The sequence below is a fragment of the Podarcis erhardii genome (genome assembly GCF_964252035.2).
Source record: "Podarcis erhardii genome assembly, chromosome: 13".
Taxonomy (NCBI): Eukaryota; Metazoa; Chordata; class Lepidosauria; order Squamata; family Lacertidae; genus Podarcis; species Podarcis erhardii.
In genome coordinates, this window is record NC_138502.1 from 25,025,529 (window position 1) to 25,043,407 (window position 17,879).

Consider the following 17,879-nt stretch of genomic DNA (forward strand, 5'->3'; position numbering starts at 1 on the left):
GGTCTGTTTAAGGTCTTCTCATTCAGGGTCTCCACTCACTTCCTACAGTGTTGTTTTGTATTTCTGCAAATCTTCAGACTTTTACAAGCCTGCTGATCCCTCCCTCTGCATAAGTGAAACCAGGTTGACTAAATAAGGACCTGAACTCAGAAATAGCACTATATTGTGGTGTGTAACACCACAACAGCTACAACAGCTAGAATAATAATATATAAATCTATGATACAGTCATTGTAAGGAAAACTGCAAAGTTCTGGTTTAGTTATCTAATTGGGATTAGTGTGGAGGTATAGAAAAACTGTGAATGGTAGAGAGAAATAAATAGACAGAATATTTCCCCACTTTATCTCTAATTTGTTTAAGGATATTTTTTAATTCCACGTTTTTAAGTGAACCAAGCTGATCGGCACTTTTTGGACTAATGAACAGTTTAGAACTCAGTTATTTGTCAGTTTTCACATTTCTCTGAATTTTGTGATACACACCTTGGCTCAAAATGCATACAATCTAAAATTAAAATATGTACAAAATATGTCTTTTAGGATACAGTGTGTTCAGAAATGCATTTTTTATGGGAAATATTTTAAAATGTGAAATTTTATGCAGTTGACAACTGCACATTGATATGGAAACAGGATGGAATGGATGCATGACTGAACACATGCAAAACTAATGTGGAGAGAAAATAGTTTGATTCTTCCATCTATATGTATATAACATTGAAATTCAGAGTCATCTAATTAAATTGATTAACAGTACATTCGTGACAGACAAAAAAAAAAAGCTCCACTGCAGTAAACAAATTATTAATTCATGGAATATATGCTGATGGCCACTTACTTAGGTGGCTTTAAAAAGACATCAAGCAAATTCTTATAGAACAAGGAAGGGGAACCTCTTTCAGCCTGGTCACATTTTGTCCACGTGTCACATACAAATGGCAAAAGTAGGAAGGACAGCAGATGTGACTTTTTTCTTTGTACAACTGGTTTTACTCTAAGCTATGTACAGCCTAGCGAGAGATGGTATGGCTTGAAGCAAGGCTAAGGGCTAGGTGGAAATCTCTGGAAGGCTGCATTTAGCCTCCAGGCTGGAGGCTCCCCCACTGAGATATTAGTTAGTCGGGGAAAGTGTAAGAGAAGTATCCACATATGAAACTTTTTTTTTTTTTACCTTAATGTTGAATTTATATCATGACAGAAGGATTTATTCTGTAACTCAAGGCTGCATTGTATTCTTCTGTTCTCTATAGAAACACTCATGATTTGGTTGATCTTGCTCAAAATTAATCTTCATTGTTTCAGTGTAACTTACTTCCAGGACTGCAGTCATTATCTCTCATATCACCCCAGTATATGAGCCCAATAATACTGTATATAAATTGATTCTGATATAGCCCTTAACATTCCTTCCCCCTTCTGTCTTCCCACACTATTCTGCAGAGTTTTGCTTTGGTAGCTGTGATGTCTATGTAGTGTCACAATATGTTGAATGTCTCCATTGGGTAGTTATTTATGGACCACACAGAAAAAGAATATCCCTTGACTATTCTGTTAATAGGTATATCAGTCTACAGAGGATAATATTTTCAGAAGGAAATTTTGCATTATCTGACGCAGAGATACATGTGTAATATATGTTATACTCCAAAACACTGTAGAAACAAATGGGGACCCAACAGCTGTAAACAAAAGAAAAGAAAAACCATAAAGAGCTGTTTAGGAAAAAATGGAATCTTTTATTCCCCCCCGTTTCCATTATATAATTATTCTCTGCTGATGTGATCTTCTTTGGTAGTTGTCAGTGGTTTGAGACAGGGCCCGTTGGATGCTTGCTTAATTTAAATGAATCTAACTATGAAGAAAGGCTTCAGTTCATTAGTCTGCCCACCTACACTGAGTTAAGAGAACAACTATTGTGGAATTTAGAGTGAAACTGAGGATTCTGTCCTCATGGATCTGGTGTTACTTTTGGCATCAAAGCTAGGCTAGTGTCATATTTATCAGTTTTGTTTGATACATGAGCTAGAATCATTTTTTAAAGGGGGAAGCATGGACCTACTTTTGTAACCTCTGGCTCCAAGTGGATGCTGTGGTCCACCTCCTAGGTGGCGTGAAACGTGGGAACATATACAACTAATTGTATGCAGCCACACAGGTTACCAAATGATTCTAAGAACAGTCCAAGATGCCCATTTTTTTAACTACAGAATCACCTTTGACCTGCAGTGAAGAGACTATCTTACCCTGGAGCACTCTGTCTATATTAAACTATGAAGATAATGAAGAGAAATATTAGCCCTTGGGCCACTTCCCCATAAATAAATCCATCAATAAAAGAGCAAATAAGATTTTCATTTTAGTCATAAATTTTAATAGATGATTGCAGTTGGGGGAAGACAAGCAGGAAATAAATGTGTCTGCATGTTGCAGAAATCAATTGCAGGAATATCAAATATGAAAAAGTGGAAACATCTAATCAACAGATACAATTTATTCACACTGTAATTGATTCTCCAGTTCCATTACAACTTAAAACATGGTGTTCTAAAACGTTGAATAGGCTATGAACTTCCTAATAACTCTTTGCAATGCCTCCTTCACCTCTTTGTTTCTCAAGCTGTATATCAAGGGATTGACCATGGGAGTTAGGACAGTATAGAAGAGAGAAAATATTTTCTTCGTGTATCTGAGTTTCCTTGATCCTGGGAGCATATAAACTAGCATCAGCGTTCCATAAAAGAGGGCCACCACCGTGAGGTGAGATGAGCAGGTGGAGAAGGCTTTTTGTCTTCCAGTGGTAGATGGGATTTTGAGGATTGTAGCGATGATGTAAGCATAGGAGGCCATTGTGAGAACAAAAGGTGGCAGGGTGAAAATGCAAACAAATATGAAGGCAGACAATTCTACTAAGTATGTGTCAGTGCAAGAAATCTGTTTTATGTCTGGTATGACATCACAGAAGTAATGATCAATGATGTTGGGGCCACAGAAGGATAACTGTGATACCCTAACAGTTATGCCTGTGCCAACCACAAGTCCACTTACCCAAGATCCAGCTGCCAACTGCAGGCACAGCCTACTGTTCATGAGAGTGGCATAATGTAATGGTCTGCACACTGCTAAGTACCTGTCATAAGACATCACAGACAAGAGGTAGCATTCAGAACCTCCCAAGCAAGAAAATATAAAAAATTGTGTGAAGCAGGCTTTTATAGATATAGTTCTTTCACCGGTCAGAAGTACAGTCAACATCTTAGGCAGAATTGTTGAGCTGTAGCAGGATTCAAGAAAGGAGAGGTTCCCTAGGAAGAAGTACATGGGAGTGTGGAGATGTTGGGCAGCCATAACCAAAAAAACAATGAGGAGATTCCCAGCCATGGTGGCCAAGTAGATCGTTAAGAAGAGCATGAAGAGAACAACCTGCAGGTTGAGGAGATCTCCAAATCCCAAGAGTATGAATTCAAAAACAGTTGTTTGATTTTGTCCCTCTCTGCTTGCCACGGGCTGCATCTGGAGAAAACAGAATGTACCACTTACAACTGCAAGTTAGTGTGTTGTCTTGCAAATCAACATTTTAAACCAGAGGAAACTCTCCACAACACTGTTCACTCATCCTTTTAGTGGAAGTGGTTTTGCACTTCCTCGCCTCATTTTGGGCAAAGGAAGATGGGAACACATGGAGCTAGCCTCCTGACGCTCTGGAAACTTGACCAATAGGGAAGGCCAGGATGAATGCCTTTAGAATGCCTGTCACCACATAGCTTATTTCAGGCCACCACAGCATCCCTCCCAGCTAGCCTTTCATATGCAGCTACCTTTCTTTGGGTTGAGTAGAAAATGTTTGGCTGTTCTCCAACTGGCTTTGAGTTAATCTCTACTTTTCTGCATAATGAGTATGACAAATTTGTGTTTTGACTTATTGATTGTGTTAATTTCTTGTTTGCAACATGGAGATAGTGCGAGGGCTGCATACACTGCATATATTTAAAGTACACACAGACCCATGGAAACATCTGGAGAGACTTATTGGACTAGATACTTTAATATACATCATGAATTTGTTCTTATTATTTCTGACTTTAAGTCGCTGTTGTACCATTTCCTAAGAAATGACAGGCCAACTGCTATAGTTGCTTACTGCATTTTAAATTATGTTTATTGCATGTGGTGAAAAAATATGATATTTTTGAAGCACAAACACTCAAAGGAATCCTCAGAACACAGCTACAATTCCCAGCACCCTTGACAAGCAGTTTCCAGTTTTTGTGTTTTGAGGGGGTGATGGGCTCTAAATGAATGCAGTCTTAGACTTTAACCGAGGAGCCAAGATAAAGTCTATAGGTAACAAAAGTGGTTGAAAACAATGATAATTAATTATGCATTCTATTGGTTTTTAATGGAAAGTAGAAAGAAAATTAAGGCCACAATCCACACCCACTTACCTGAGACTAAGGCCCATATACTTTTGAGTTAGCATGGTTAGAATTGCAGCTTTATTGCATGCAGGTGGCATCTAGCCACAAAAATTTACACAAAATCAACAAACACTTTAGAAAAAAGCAAAGCGATGAGGCGCCTATCAGAACACTGGGAATTGTCTTTCTAAACAATGCACATTGCAAAGTAATTTTTTAATCTATTTACATATAACGTGTTCATGTAATCTCCCCCCTTTTTGTGACAGATACCTAAGGCAAAAAGCATTCATAGCAAAAAGAAAATCCACTTAATATCAACTTTTCAGTTGAGTCCTCTAACTTATTTAGTTATAAGATCTTACAGGTATACGGCATGATGACCATCCTAGAAAACAGCCATTGCATTCTGGGATTGCACAAAATTTTTGAATCACTTACTCTATGTCCTCTCTGTATCCCTCTATTAGAAACCTTCTTACCCTGCTGCTTCTTTCAAGTCCTGCCTTGTTGCTTGCAAATTCATCAGTCCATAATGAGATGATCTCTATAGAATTATTATTTATAATCTACCCAGCAAGGTAGAAAAAGTCCCTTGACAGTTCTGATAACAAGTGATATTTATGCATAGATAAAGCAAAGGAACAAAAGGAATCAAGAGTTTCAGAGAAGAGTAAACCCATGTTACCTCGACAACAGAAACCTCCATGATTCTCGTTAGTGGCACCCAGGGGTAGAAGAAGGGGGTGCAGTGGAGGTGAGCCGCCCTGGGTGTCACCACTGAGAGGGGTGACAAAATGCCGGGCGGCACTCACTGCGAGGCCTGCAGCGCGCCTGAGCCACGTGTCTCTCCTGGGAGTGACCCAGTGGCTTGGGTGCCAGCAGGCTCTGTGCTGCCCCATACAGTCCACCCAGTGCCTCCCTCCCTAGCTGTAGGGTGGCTGAGTGGAAGGAGGCAGGCAGACTCCTCGGAGGCCCCGTGGAGCATCCTGCCCCAGCTCGCCCGCCCTGTGGGTGGCTGGCTCTGCCCCTGGGCACACACGCTGCCCCAGGCACCCGATCTGCTTGCTCCACTGCTGGTGGCACCCTTCCCCTTCAGATGTCAAGGAAATAACTACATAACTTGTAGAAGTCATACAAGGGCAGCCCTGTATTGGGAAGTTTTTAATGTTTGATGTTTTACACTATGTTTTATATATACTGTAAGCCACCCAGAGTGCCTGGGAAAACCCAGCCAGATGGGTGGAGTATAAATAATGATGATGATTATGATGATGTCACAAAGACAAGTTTGAAAGGGATGATTTTAATTCAGTTCTTGTTTGTGTATTTCAATTAATTCTGCCCATTTATTAATTATACTCATATATCTTTACTCTTTTCAATGACATCCACTTAAATACCCAAGGTTAATGCTGACAATTTGATATACGGTATATTGGATTAAAAGTACATTTCATTTTCCTTCTGAGCGTGGACAAAAATATCTTATAGCACAGTAGACAATACTATTAAAATACTTGTTCTGCAGCTTTAAAATGCCCTGTCAAAAGAAAGGAACTTGGTGACATATTTCTGCCACACGTTAAAATTGACATATGGGGTGGGGGTGGGGATTTTTGCACCCACTGCATTCAATGTAGCTTCTGAACAAAAGCCCAACAAGTATAATGTGTTTGTGCATTGGTCCATTTGCACAGCTGGGCACTTGTCACACTTATGGAGCCTAAATCTAATGAATATAGGTTGTTCCAGAAACTATGCTGAATGCATGTGATGGAATAAATGATAATGGGTGATTAACCATTACATGTAGTCATCATAACATTTGGAAAGGGCCATTAGACGATAGCAAAATAACCATCGTTTCACAAGACTAATTGTTTTTAGTCTGGAGCTTGGAACTGAGTGTTGTTGAATCTTTGCTGTTGAATCTCACGATAAAGAAAGGCTTCAGTTCATTGGCCTGCCCACCTATATAGAGTTAAGAGAAAAGCTAATGTGGAATTAAAAGTGAGTAACTAATGAAAGTTGATACTGCTTCTTAGAGTTGCTAGAAAATACAGAATACATACAGAAAACACCAGGACTTCAACAGACACCTTTTATTACAGAACACACACACACACACACACACACACAAACCTTTCCTCTTCAAAACCTCAAAGTTGGAAACATGACTATCTCAGGTATATTAATTGTCATGTGTCTACTTTGTTCATAAGAAGAGCCTGTGAGATCATGCCAGCGGTCCATCTAGCCCATCTAATCAGATGCCTGTGGGAAACCCACAAGCAGACCCAAGTACAACAGCTCTCGCCCCTCTTGCAGTTTCCAGCAACTGGTGTTCAGAAGCATAATGTCTCCTGCCATGGAGATAGAGCATAGACATTGAAAGCCTTGTCCTCCATGAATTTGTTCAGTCCTCTTCTATAGCCATCCAAGCTGATAACCATCGCTGCCTCCTGCAGGAATGAGTTCCATAGTTTAACTAGGGGTTGGCTAAAGAAGCACTGTATTTTATCTATCCTAAGTCTTCCAACATTCAACTTTATTGGATGGCAATGAGTTCTAGTGTTACGAGTGAGGGATAAAAATCTATCCACTTTTTCCATGTTATGCATAATTTTATAAATGTCTATCATGTCACCTCTTACCTTTTATCAAAACTAAACACTCCCAAATGCTTCAACCATTCTTAATAGGGGAGTTGATCCAGCCCCTTGATCATTTTGCTTGCCCATTTTTCTGAACCGTTTCCAACTCTACAATACCTTTTGCAAGGCAAAGCCACCAGAACTATGCATCATATTCCAAATGCAGTCACACTTTTGATTTGTGTAAAGGCATTATGATTCTGGTAGTTTTATTTTAAATCCTTTCTCCTAAGAATCCCTAGCCATTATATATCCATTTCCTAAGCAAAAATCAATTCGATAAAGGAATACATTATGAGTAAAACAACTGGAAAAGAGCAAGAAATAATTCTCATAATTGTCTCATAATTTAATTTAGTGAGCATATGCGTGAAGTGTGCATGTGTGTGTGTGTGTGTGTGTGTGTCAGTGTCACGCTGTAATGTAGAATAGAACCTTCCTGAAGCCCATTTTCAGGGACTTCTTCACTTCCACGTTTCTCAGGCTGTATATGAGGGGATTGATCATGGGGGTGAAGACTGTGTAGAAGAGAGAGAAGACTTTCTTCATATGTATTAAATCCTTTGACCGAGGGAGCATATAGACAAGCATCAGACTTCCATAATACAAGGCAACCACTGTGAGGTGAGAGGAACAGGTGGAGAAGGCCTTTGTCCTTCCAGTGGTGGATGGGATTCTGAGGATTGTGGCTATGATGGAAATATAGGAGGTTAGGGTGAGGAGGAAGGGAGGTAGGGTGAAAATACAGGTAAATATGAAACCTGATAGTTCAAATAAATGAGTGTCACTGCAAGAAATATGTCGTATGCTAGAGCTAACATCACAAAAATAATCATCAATTTCCTTGGGACCACAAAAGGATAACCATGAGAGTGATAAGGTTAAGCTTGTGCTAACCAAAACTCCACTCGCCCAAGACACAATGGATAACTGGAGGCTCACTCTGCCATTCATTAGAGTAGCATAGTGGAACGGCTTACAAATTGCCAAGTACCTGTCATAAGACATCATAGCAAGGAGGTAGCATTCAGCACCACCCAGACAAGAAAAGACGAAAAACTGCAAGAAGCAGGCTTGGACAGATATACTTTTTCCCCCAGTCAGCATGCATGACAACATTTTAGGCAGGATGGTTGAGCTGCTGCAAGATTCCAAGAAGGAGAGGTTCCCTAGGAAGAAGTACATGGGGGTGTGAAGATGTCGATCAGTCACAACCAGCACAACAATGAGGAGGTTCCCAGCCATGGTCACCAAATAACACAATAAGAAGAGCAGGAAGAGAAGAATTTGTAGTTTAAGTTGATCTCCAAATCCCAAGAGTATGAATTCAGAAATAGTTGTTTGATTTTCCCATACTTTCTTTGCCATGTGTGCTGCATCTGGAAAAAATAGCATGGAGAGTGACATTAGTGGCTTCACTGTTTTAAAGTAAACTTAAAAGAGTCTCACATTTACAGTAACTTGCCTATAAACTGAATAGGTTTTTTATTTGACCATTTCCTAGTCAGACATTATTATTATTATTATTATTATTATTATTATTATTATTATTATTATTTCTACTACTATTATTACTATTATGTCTTATTCACACATCTCATTCACACTTCACACAACTAATGTTGCTTAGAAGGGAAAAAATACATAAAACACACTGCAGTCCCATTAGTAAAGAAAAAAAGGTTCCTTACTAACAATAACTGCATATTCACAAGGGTGGTTTTGGATTCACAAGGATGGCTTCATATTTTGCTTAGATCTATCTGTAATGGGATCTATTTTGCTTTATCTTATCAAAGTAAAGTTTTCCACTGTTTTTAAAAAGAGCTATTTTATATCAATCTGCAAAAAGACTTTGAAATACGTGTTCCTGCTTCATCTCCCCCCCTCCAGCATTTAGAGTTTCTTCTAACAGAAATTTTCTTACCTCTCTCTGACCCATCAAAAGAGTTCTGTTTTTGTTTTACAGATGCCAAGGACTACATTAATCCACAATAAGGTGACTATCTCTATAGAATTGTTTATACTGTATTCTGCATCATGAAGTTGAAAGTGTCCCCAGACATTTATGATAATGAGCCTTTTACTTGTGGGTAGAAGAAATGCACTTAAAGAAGCAAGTTTTTCCAAGGGGAGTAGAGCCCTTTCCCCTCAACCACTTCCTTTGGGATATGAGCACATGGGGAGACACAAGGACAATTATTGTTGTTGTTGAAAAAGATGGTTCCACTTAATTTCAGGTTCCATATCTTATTTTGCTTTATCATGCATATAAGTTGCTCTCACAGGAGACAGGGATAAGACCACCGGCTTGGATGGCTGAAAAGAAGATTAGACAAATTCAAGGAGGAAAAGGCTATTGAGGCTACCAGACATGATGGCTATGTCTCACTGCCACAGCTGGAGACAGCAATGCGTCTGAATATCAGTTGCTGGAACCTGCAGGAGGTGAGAATGTTCTTGCGACTGGGTCCTCATTGCAGGTTTCAGTAGCAAACACAGCTGTACACAGCCCCCTAGTCTAACACTGGACCACATAATGTGTTGACCCAGCAATGGCCACACCAGGGACCACCAGCCCAACCCCAGATATGTCCCTGGAGACAACAGTGGTGTGGCTAATGCTTAGTGAGGGTTTTAAAGCCCTAATGATACATACAGTCGAGAGATGCAACATAACCTTCATCTACCCCAGCTGAGAGCAGGGCCTGGATGCAGGGAAGGCTTTTGCAAAGCAGCACCCACAGCATGAAACACCCCCTGCTCTTGCTCGGGAGAGGAAGTAGTGTTTCCCATCCCTCCTTCAGTCTTTTCAAGTGTTGCTTTCCAATAGCCTTCCTCTGATTTACCTTGAGAAGCAAAACCCTGAAGTCCACAGAATTGAAGTCCACAGCTGTGGAGAAGACTGCAGCAGTCTTGATCTGATTCAGCCCTAGTCCAGATTCACACCCCCCCCCCAAAAAAATATATATATATTATTGCCCAATTTGGTCAGGATGCAGACTTCAGCCAAATGTAGTGCACAGCTGTAGTAATAAGGATTAGGGTTCTTTTTAGGCCTAAAGTGGTTCTTTCCTATTGTTATAGAATACTAAATACAGGAAGAAGGGAGAGGGTGACATGATGGAAATTTAAGAAAGTGTTCCATTGCTGGTGAATTTCCACAGAGCCTCTCCATGCTCTTGGATGTTTTTTGTTTGTTTGTTTGTTTTTTGTTTTGCAGGTTTATTGGCAACATGGCATTGATTCAATATTAGTGTGGTATTTGTGGATTAACAATGGGTTGTACACATCATTTTTCTTTATTAGTCATTCTTCTCCAATGCTAGCGTATTATTGATGTTCTGGAAGGGCACTTTTGCAATATAATTCAACAAAAGTGGGACAAAAATAAATAAACCCTGCCCTGGAACACAAATTCTATGAAAAGTTACAGGATTTTTTCAGAAGGCTATGGGACATAAATGGATTCGAAACAAGGCATTTATATCCAGCCCAAACCAGTGTTGAATATAACTGCAGATTTGAGTATTACATATAACTGCCCCAATGTGATCATGAGCAGAAAACAACATGAATCCACAGATAAAAGGATGTCTAAATGCAGAGTAGTCGGTGAAGAGAGATGTATCTCTGAAGTTAGTGTTGTGTACAGAGATGGACAAATACCAAATTGCGAAATGGATGTATTGAAATAGACAAAGAAAGAAGATAGGTTAACGACACCACTTCAGGTTTCAGTGGTGAGGTCAGGTTTCACATCAAAGTTCACAGGCTTGCACTTTGATATATTCAATATTAAACTGCAAATAAGTGTATTTCTCTGAAAACATCAGTCAGACAGGGTTGGGGATATAATGCGTATTATTCTCCAGGTTTGTTAACTTTTTTTCTAGGGAGTCCTAGAAAGAAAGGGAGTTCATCTCACTTCACAGCCATTTCTATTTCATAAACAAATAGCCCTTGTGCTGTGGCATGCTTCACTTATGGGTGATTTTATAATTGCTTCTGCAGTGTGAGCGTGTGTAAGAGAGAGGGCGGGAGATGGAGGGAAAGAAACTAAGGTGTCTTCTGCTGTCATAATCGCCATGCTGGTTATGCCACCGACTACTGCTTCACATATCTACTTCTTGGGAGGGTATGCAGAGAGAAATAAGCCCAGATGCAACCAGGACTCAAGCTTCTGGGGCCGGGGGTCAGGATAATCACAGCACAATTCATTCAGAGAATAAACTCAACTGCATTTTTAAAAAACAAAACAGGACAATCAATTGATTCTTAATGGAGTAACTTCTGTTGCAATACTAAGGCAAGGCTGCTAAAAAGAACACACACACACACTGCATACATTTCTTTTCAAATTATTTGGAAAATAAGAGCAGGATATTAAAAAAAAAACCCATGTTGTTGCATTAAGGCATTCACTTTGTAGTACATATGTTACTGCAGAAATGACACGAATGGAAAACTAGGAAATCTAATCCTTACTGCATTATGTGCACTGCTAAAGGTTACGAAGCTGGAAATTAAACTGCTCACAATCCTGTGGAAAAAAATCCATGCATGGAGGGGGACAGTGGTATCATACTTACTCTTACTGCTGCAAACATCACATGTCCCAGATTTTGTTTGTATAGGCGAGTGAAAGAGTGTCAAAAGTCAGATACCAGATACAGATGTACAGAACTGTATTAAAGTGGTACTTTATAGGCATATTATTTTATACAGGTCAGACATCTTAGGCAAGTTAGTAGAATGACATCAGGATTCCTAAGAAGTATACAAGAGTCAGGGACAGACTTTGGTCTTTCAAATTTCAGTGGCACTCTGTGCAAGGCCAAAAATCTGGCACCCCACCTCTTACCTTCCATTCTGCTCAATTGACTACATCATAGTTGCAATGCCTGTCTCACTGTCCTAAATCTTCCTCTGTGAGAGTCCATGTTCTTCTTCCACAAAATGACAAACTTCTAAGCAAAAATATGCTCTGAAAGGGGCTCAAAACCCCAGAGACATAAAGGAAGAAACAATAAATATTTCAGTATATTTATGAGTACTGTAAATTGTCAGGTCATTTAATCTGCTGTGCAGATTTGTATTAATATCATGGTGTGATGTAGAATATAAACCCTCTGAAACCCTTTTTCATGGCCTCTTTCACTTCTGTGTTTCTCAGGCTATATATGAGGGGATTGATCATGGGGGTCAAGACTGTATAGAAGAGAGAGAAGACTTTCTTCATGTGTTTTAAGTCTTTTGACCGAGGGAGCATATAGACAAGCATCAGAGTTCCATAATATAAGGCAACCACTATGAGGTGAGAGGAACAGGTGGAGAAGGCCTTTTGTCTCCCAGTTGTGGATGGGATTCTGAGGATGGTGGCTATGATGAAGCCATAGGATGATATGGTGAGGAGAAAGGGAGGTAATGTGAACACACAAGTAAATACAAAGGCTGATAGTTCAAAGAAAGTTGTGTCACTACAAGAAATATACCTTACATTAGAGCTAACATCACAAAAATAATCATCGATTTCATTGGGGCCGCAAAAAGATCGCCATGATGCTGATGATGTTAAAATTGTGCCAACAAAACATCCACTAGCCCAAGACACAACAGATAATTGGAAGCTCACTCTGCCATTCATAAGAACAACATAATCGAGTGGTTTACAAATGGCTAAGTACCTGTCATAAGACATCATGGCTAGGAGGTAGCATTCAGTTCCAGCCAGAGAAGAAAAGATGAAAAATTGCAAAAAACAGGCTTTTATAGATATACTCCCCCCCCCCCAGCCAGGATGCTTGACAACATTTTAGGCAGGATTGTTGAACTATAGCAACATTCCAAGAAGGAAAGTTTTCCCAGGAAGAAGTACATGGGAGTGTGAAGATGTCGATCGGTCACAACCAACACAACAATGAGAAGGTTCCCAGCCATGGTCACCACGTAGATCACCAAGAACGGCAGGAAAAGAAGAACTTGTAGTTTAGGTAGATTCCCCAAATCCCAAGAGTATGAATTCAAAAACTCTTGTTTGATTTTGCGATATTTTCTTTGCCATGTTTGCTGAATCTAGGGAGGGGGGGAAGGACAAAAGAATACAGTTCATGTCTTCATTGTTTCAAAGAAAAAAGGAAAGAAAGAGACTCTCATTCACTTAAACTACCTGCACGATAAGTAGAATTCTTATATGAATAATTCCTAATTTAACCATTTTAATGGTTTCTGTGAATGTTTCTTGCAAAATGTTAAAGAAGTATACTTAAGAAAGTAGGCTTCAGATTTTCAACAAGATGTTTCACTCAGTGATGGAGAACTGTTGTTTTACTATAATTTTCATTACCCCTAATCCTTGGCCATGATGGCTAGAGCAGAAAGGAGATGCTGTTCCACAACATTCTGGCACCAATAGGATTGTAAACCCAATGGGAGCAACGAGAAATAAGAAAGAAGCATACTTGAAGGAACCCAGAGGGTTACTTGAGTACAAATAGGTATTTAAAAAAATAAAACAAAAAACTCTTAAAGAATTTTCTTCCAAAAACACAAAACAGCTTGCTAGGTATTGAACAATTTATAGCTATGAAATGTACAGCAGAAGTTTGAAAAGAAAAATGGAACATGGGTAGGGCATGGATAGTGGAATTCCCTGCTTAGAGAGAATGTTAAGATGGAATTGTGAACAGAAGCATTTGTTTTAGGAGGAAGGATAAACCACAGCATTTTTTGCAACTCATATAATATTTCTAAGTGGTAGATCACATGCTTAATAATATATGTGTTTAAAATTAGGGTGTCCCCTCCCCTGAATCTATCTATAATGGGATCTATCTTTATTTTTTGATATTATCAAAAACATGTTGCTAGTTTTATATCGAAATAACTATTTCATTTTCATATTTTGAAGCATGCTCCCATTTTTTTCTCCCCCCCCCCCCAGCCTTTAGAGTTTCTTCTAACAAAGATTTGCTTACCTCTCTCTTCCTCTTTGAAAGAGTTCTGTTTCATGGATAGCAAGGTCTACATTAGTCCAAAATAAGGTGACTATTTATATAGAATTGTTTATATCCTGCATCATGAAGTTTAAAGTGTCCCCAGACATTTATGATAATGATCCTTTTATATATGGCAAAAGGAAAGGCACTTAAGGAAGCAAGATTTTCCTAGGGGAGCATGGCACTTTCCCCTCAACTGCAATAACTTCCTTTGAGCTAAAGCAAATAGAATGTCCCTATTTTCATGCAGAATATTGGAACAGTCTCATTACTACCTGATGCCGTTTCCCACTCCCAGGATCTCTCTCCCCTCTCAACACCTGTTGACAGAAGAGAGTGATATATCAGCATGAGGGGGGTAAAGAGAATTGCCCCTGCTCCTTGTGGGTCATCACCCCCATGCAAGATCTTCCTCCATTTCTCCCCATCTAAATATTTAATTAGAGTTTTAAACCCTTAATTAAACATGAGCCCCACTCCCAAACTTATTCAGGAATAGATACTGAGGGGGAGGGGTGATGGTCCTCAGGTTGACCCACGGTGGGTAGGGTTGCCATTTTTCAAGAAGTGAAAATCCAGACACAGTTGTTGAGCTTTTTCTATATATATACATTGGTACCTCTGGTTACATACGCTTCAGGTTACAGACACTGCTAACCCAGAAATAGTGCTTCAGGTTAAGAACTTTGCTTCAGGATGAGAACAGAAATTGTGCTCCGGCAGTGCGGCAGCAGCAGGAGGCCCCATTAGCTAAAGTGGTGCTTCAGGTTAAGAACAGTTTCAGGTTAAGAACAGACCTCTGGAACAAATTAAGTACTTAACCTGAGGTACCACTGTATATCTCTATCTCTATCTCTATCATCTCTATCTCTATCTCTATCTCTATCTCTATCTCTATCTCTATATATCTATAAAATTCCCAAAGTTGCTGAGCCACTTTTTTTGGAAAATCCAATCAATTCCACCACTGAAATCCCAGTAATTTCAGTAATGACACCCTAACAGTGGGAAAACCTGATGCCTCCTAGATGGGAGCTAAGGGTGCTGTGCACAGTCCTAGTCTTTACATAATAATATCATCATTGTTTCCTTTCATATTGGCTCTTAAAGCAGATATGCTTCATCCCTTCAAGGACTCTGTGGGGTTGGGATGAAGCCTCCATCTGCCTGAATCTTAACTATGTCCATACTATCAACTGTCCCAGAAAAACCAGAACATACCATTTTTTGTGTGCAAAAGTGCAGTGGCCATTTTACCGACAGAGATCTCACCCTACAAAAGTGTTTTTTGGGGGGGTTACGGTTTCACGTGGGTCACTTCACTTGCCCAGGAGCACTGCCCAGAAGACACACAGCCTAGTTTCTGGCCTGGACATGTTGGAGGATCTGCATGTCTACTAATGGGGTTTACTCCCAGGTAAGCCTTTGAGCATACTGTGCCACTCTTCAGTACAGTGCATAACTATTGTGTGGGCCTCCTCCCGTCGTGTGACATCACATACAGGCTGCCTGGCCCTCACACAATGTTGGGCGGAACCCAGAGCGCCTGCTTCTATTCACCGTATGGGAACAGTGATATTTTCCTCACTGTCCATGAGCAATTGGGAAATGTAGGCATAACTCCTGGGAATTGGTGGGCTGCATGTGGCTGGTAGGTCATGAATTCCCTTCCCCTGCCCTAAAGGATGATAAAAGATTTCTCACTTCCTTTAAATTTTGAGATGAATTTGTCAGTCTAGCAGAATTTGAAATAGATGTTAGTTCTGTGAACCACAAATAGGACCAAGGTTTCAACTGCCCTCATACAAACACAATCACTTGTTGCTCCCAACCCTTCCCAATGAGACTTGGAGAGATGGAATCAGTGAGTAATATGCATACACAAAGACTTCTAAGTCCTATATGGCATACAGGACTCGGGGCTCATCCACACCTCCATTTGCCCCACCACTGAATTGGAACAAATGGCAATTTGGGTTTTCTGTGGATGGCTGTTTGTTCCGATTTAGCGCTAAAGAGTAGGTTTTCAGAGGGAAAGTGGCAGGGCAAAGGCAAAACTGATTGTATCAATGTCTAGAAAGCATAAGACAATTGGGAAAGGATAAGAAAGAAAGGATACATATGTGGTGCTTTTTGAAGTCCGGTTCAGCTTGCAGGAATACATAACTGAATCTTCCTGGTAAATACAAAGATTAGTGCTCTGATCTTTTCTGCAACTCTTATGATCAGAATGTTAGTTCCTCTTTCAAGTAATGTATGCGATAGGAGATGTACCAGGCTTACAAATAGTTCATAAGTTACTTATTAAACTTATGTCAGCCACACTAATGCCACGATCCATAGAAATGAACCATGTAAGAAGTCCAGACTAGCAGCCATCATTACAACCCCCCCCCCCAATGCACATGCACCTTTGCATGCCATGAATATTAAAGGGGAAAAAATGTTCCATCAGCAGCCCAGAACATGCTGTTTAGCACTCTCTTATTCCACCAGGGAGGTGAGACTTAACCCATCCACCAAGTATCCTCAAGCAGCTTTTCCTCATGTGTTGAGGAAAAGACAGAAGGGTAAAGGATTATGTATCCATGTTACCCCAGTTGCCACTAGTTCCCTAAATAACACAACTGTGAACAAAAAATGCAAAACCAAACAGTATTCATCTTTCTTGGATTTGGAGACCTCTGGGAATGGCACATCCACCTCTCCCTACATTTTCAACATGACCTGGAAACTTTCTGGGAACAAGAACTCACTATTCAGTGTACATTTGCAGCCATCTGCCTATGCTGCTTGAAGATATGGGGTGACAGAGAGAGATCCATACATCCTGCAATCCTAGAGAGAGCAACCACTTTTGGCTCTGACTCCATCCACCTTCAGCTCTGGCTTCCCATACCATCAGCTATGTTGTATCCTATTGAGGTTCCCCCTGCATTAATGACCATTCATAGTGAAAAGGTTTCCCACAATGGCCATATCCTCTTTCTTCCTTATTCTTTCCCCCACACTCGGTTTCTCCCTTGCACTTGAAATGCTGCTATTGTCAGGAATGTGGCTCACCAGAGCACAGGGGAGGAGTCAGACTCAGAAATTGAGCTAAGTGTGAGAGAGAAAGACTCTGCAGATGAGAGCTGGCTGACAGAGCCGAGAAGGGGCAGTTTGACCGCCCTTCCCGAAGAAGACACTGTTAGTTGTCATGAAGTGGGAGAGTTGGGAGGCAGCCAGAGAGTTGCTAGGCAATCAGCAGATAAGCAGAAGACTGAGACTGTGTCAGGTGAAAGTTGGAAGGGGCAAGGCCAGCCTCTCAGCCCCCATTCTAGGAGCCTAGATAAGATCAGAGGACAACGGAAGGGCAAGAGGGGAAGAGCAGAAATTTGGCTTCCTTCCTGTTATGGAAGCAGCAGAGTTCAGACTGACCAACTATCATTAATGTGAGCAGGCGAGAAGCTGTGCTCTGGATATGTTGTTGTTTTTTATAAATAAACGTGCATAAAACTGCTGGAGAGTCATTACTTCTTATTGGGGCTTGCTTGTCTGCCTGAGATCATCACAGCTACAGTATGATAGAATTGACAGTTCTAGGCACACTGGAAATAGCAATCCTTGGAAACTAGTTTCTCACCGACTTTCTCTCAGCAGTATTCTACCCACTGCAGTATTAAAAGACCCTTTACTGATCTGCTAAAAGAACAGACTGTTTTTCATGAGAGGACAAATAATTAATCCAATGGGAATTAGTGCAACAATAAGTGAAGTAATGGGAAGTTAGCTGAGGATAAGAACAGTATCAGGACAACAGAAGTC

The 17,879-nt window shown here is 40.2% G+C and overlaps 2 protein-coding genes and 1 pseudogene across 3 annotated transcripts; all 3 read right to left on the reverse strand.

The window, feature by feature from the left end:
* Positions 1-2,546: 2,546 nt before the first annotated feature.
* On the reverse strand, positions 2,547-5,214 carry LOC309327035 (olfactory receptor 10A7-like; the record flags this gene model as incomplete). Its single annotated transcript, XM_081836074.1, has 2 exons — positions 5,106-5,214; positions 2,547-3,512 (listed from the first exon to the last, which is right to left on the reverse strand). The coding sequence occupies exons 1-2, from the start codon at positions 5,124-5,126 to the stop codon at positions 2,547-2,549; spliced, it is 987 nt and encodes a 328-aa protein (XP_081692200.1). The 5' UTR covers positions 5,127-5,214.
* A 2,271-nt stretch (positions 5,215-7,485) lies between these two features.
* Positions 7,486-8,442, reverse strand: LOC309327036 (olfactory receptor 10A7-like; the record flags this gene model as incomplete). The annotated part of the gene is made up of 1 exon (XM_081836075.1): positions 7,486-8,442. One exon carries the CDS (start codon positions 8,440-8,442, stop codon positions 7,486-7,488), a length of 957 nt encoding a protein of 318 aa, XP_081692201.1.
* Positions 8,443-12,178: 3,736 nt separating this feature from the next.
* Positions 12,179-13,138, reverse strand: LOC309327037 (olfactory receptor 10A7-like; annotated as a pseudogene). The gene has a single exon. The product of its transcript is annotated as an olfactory receptor 10A7-like (transcript).
* Between the last annotated feature and the right edge of the window lie 4,741 nt (positions 13,139-17,879).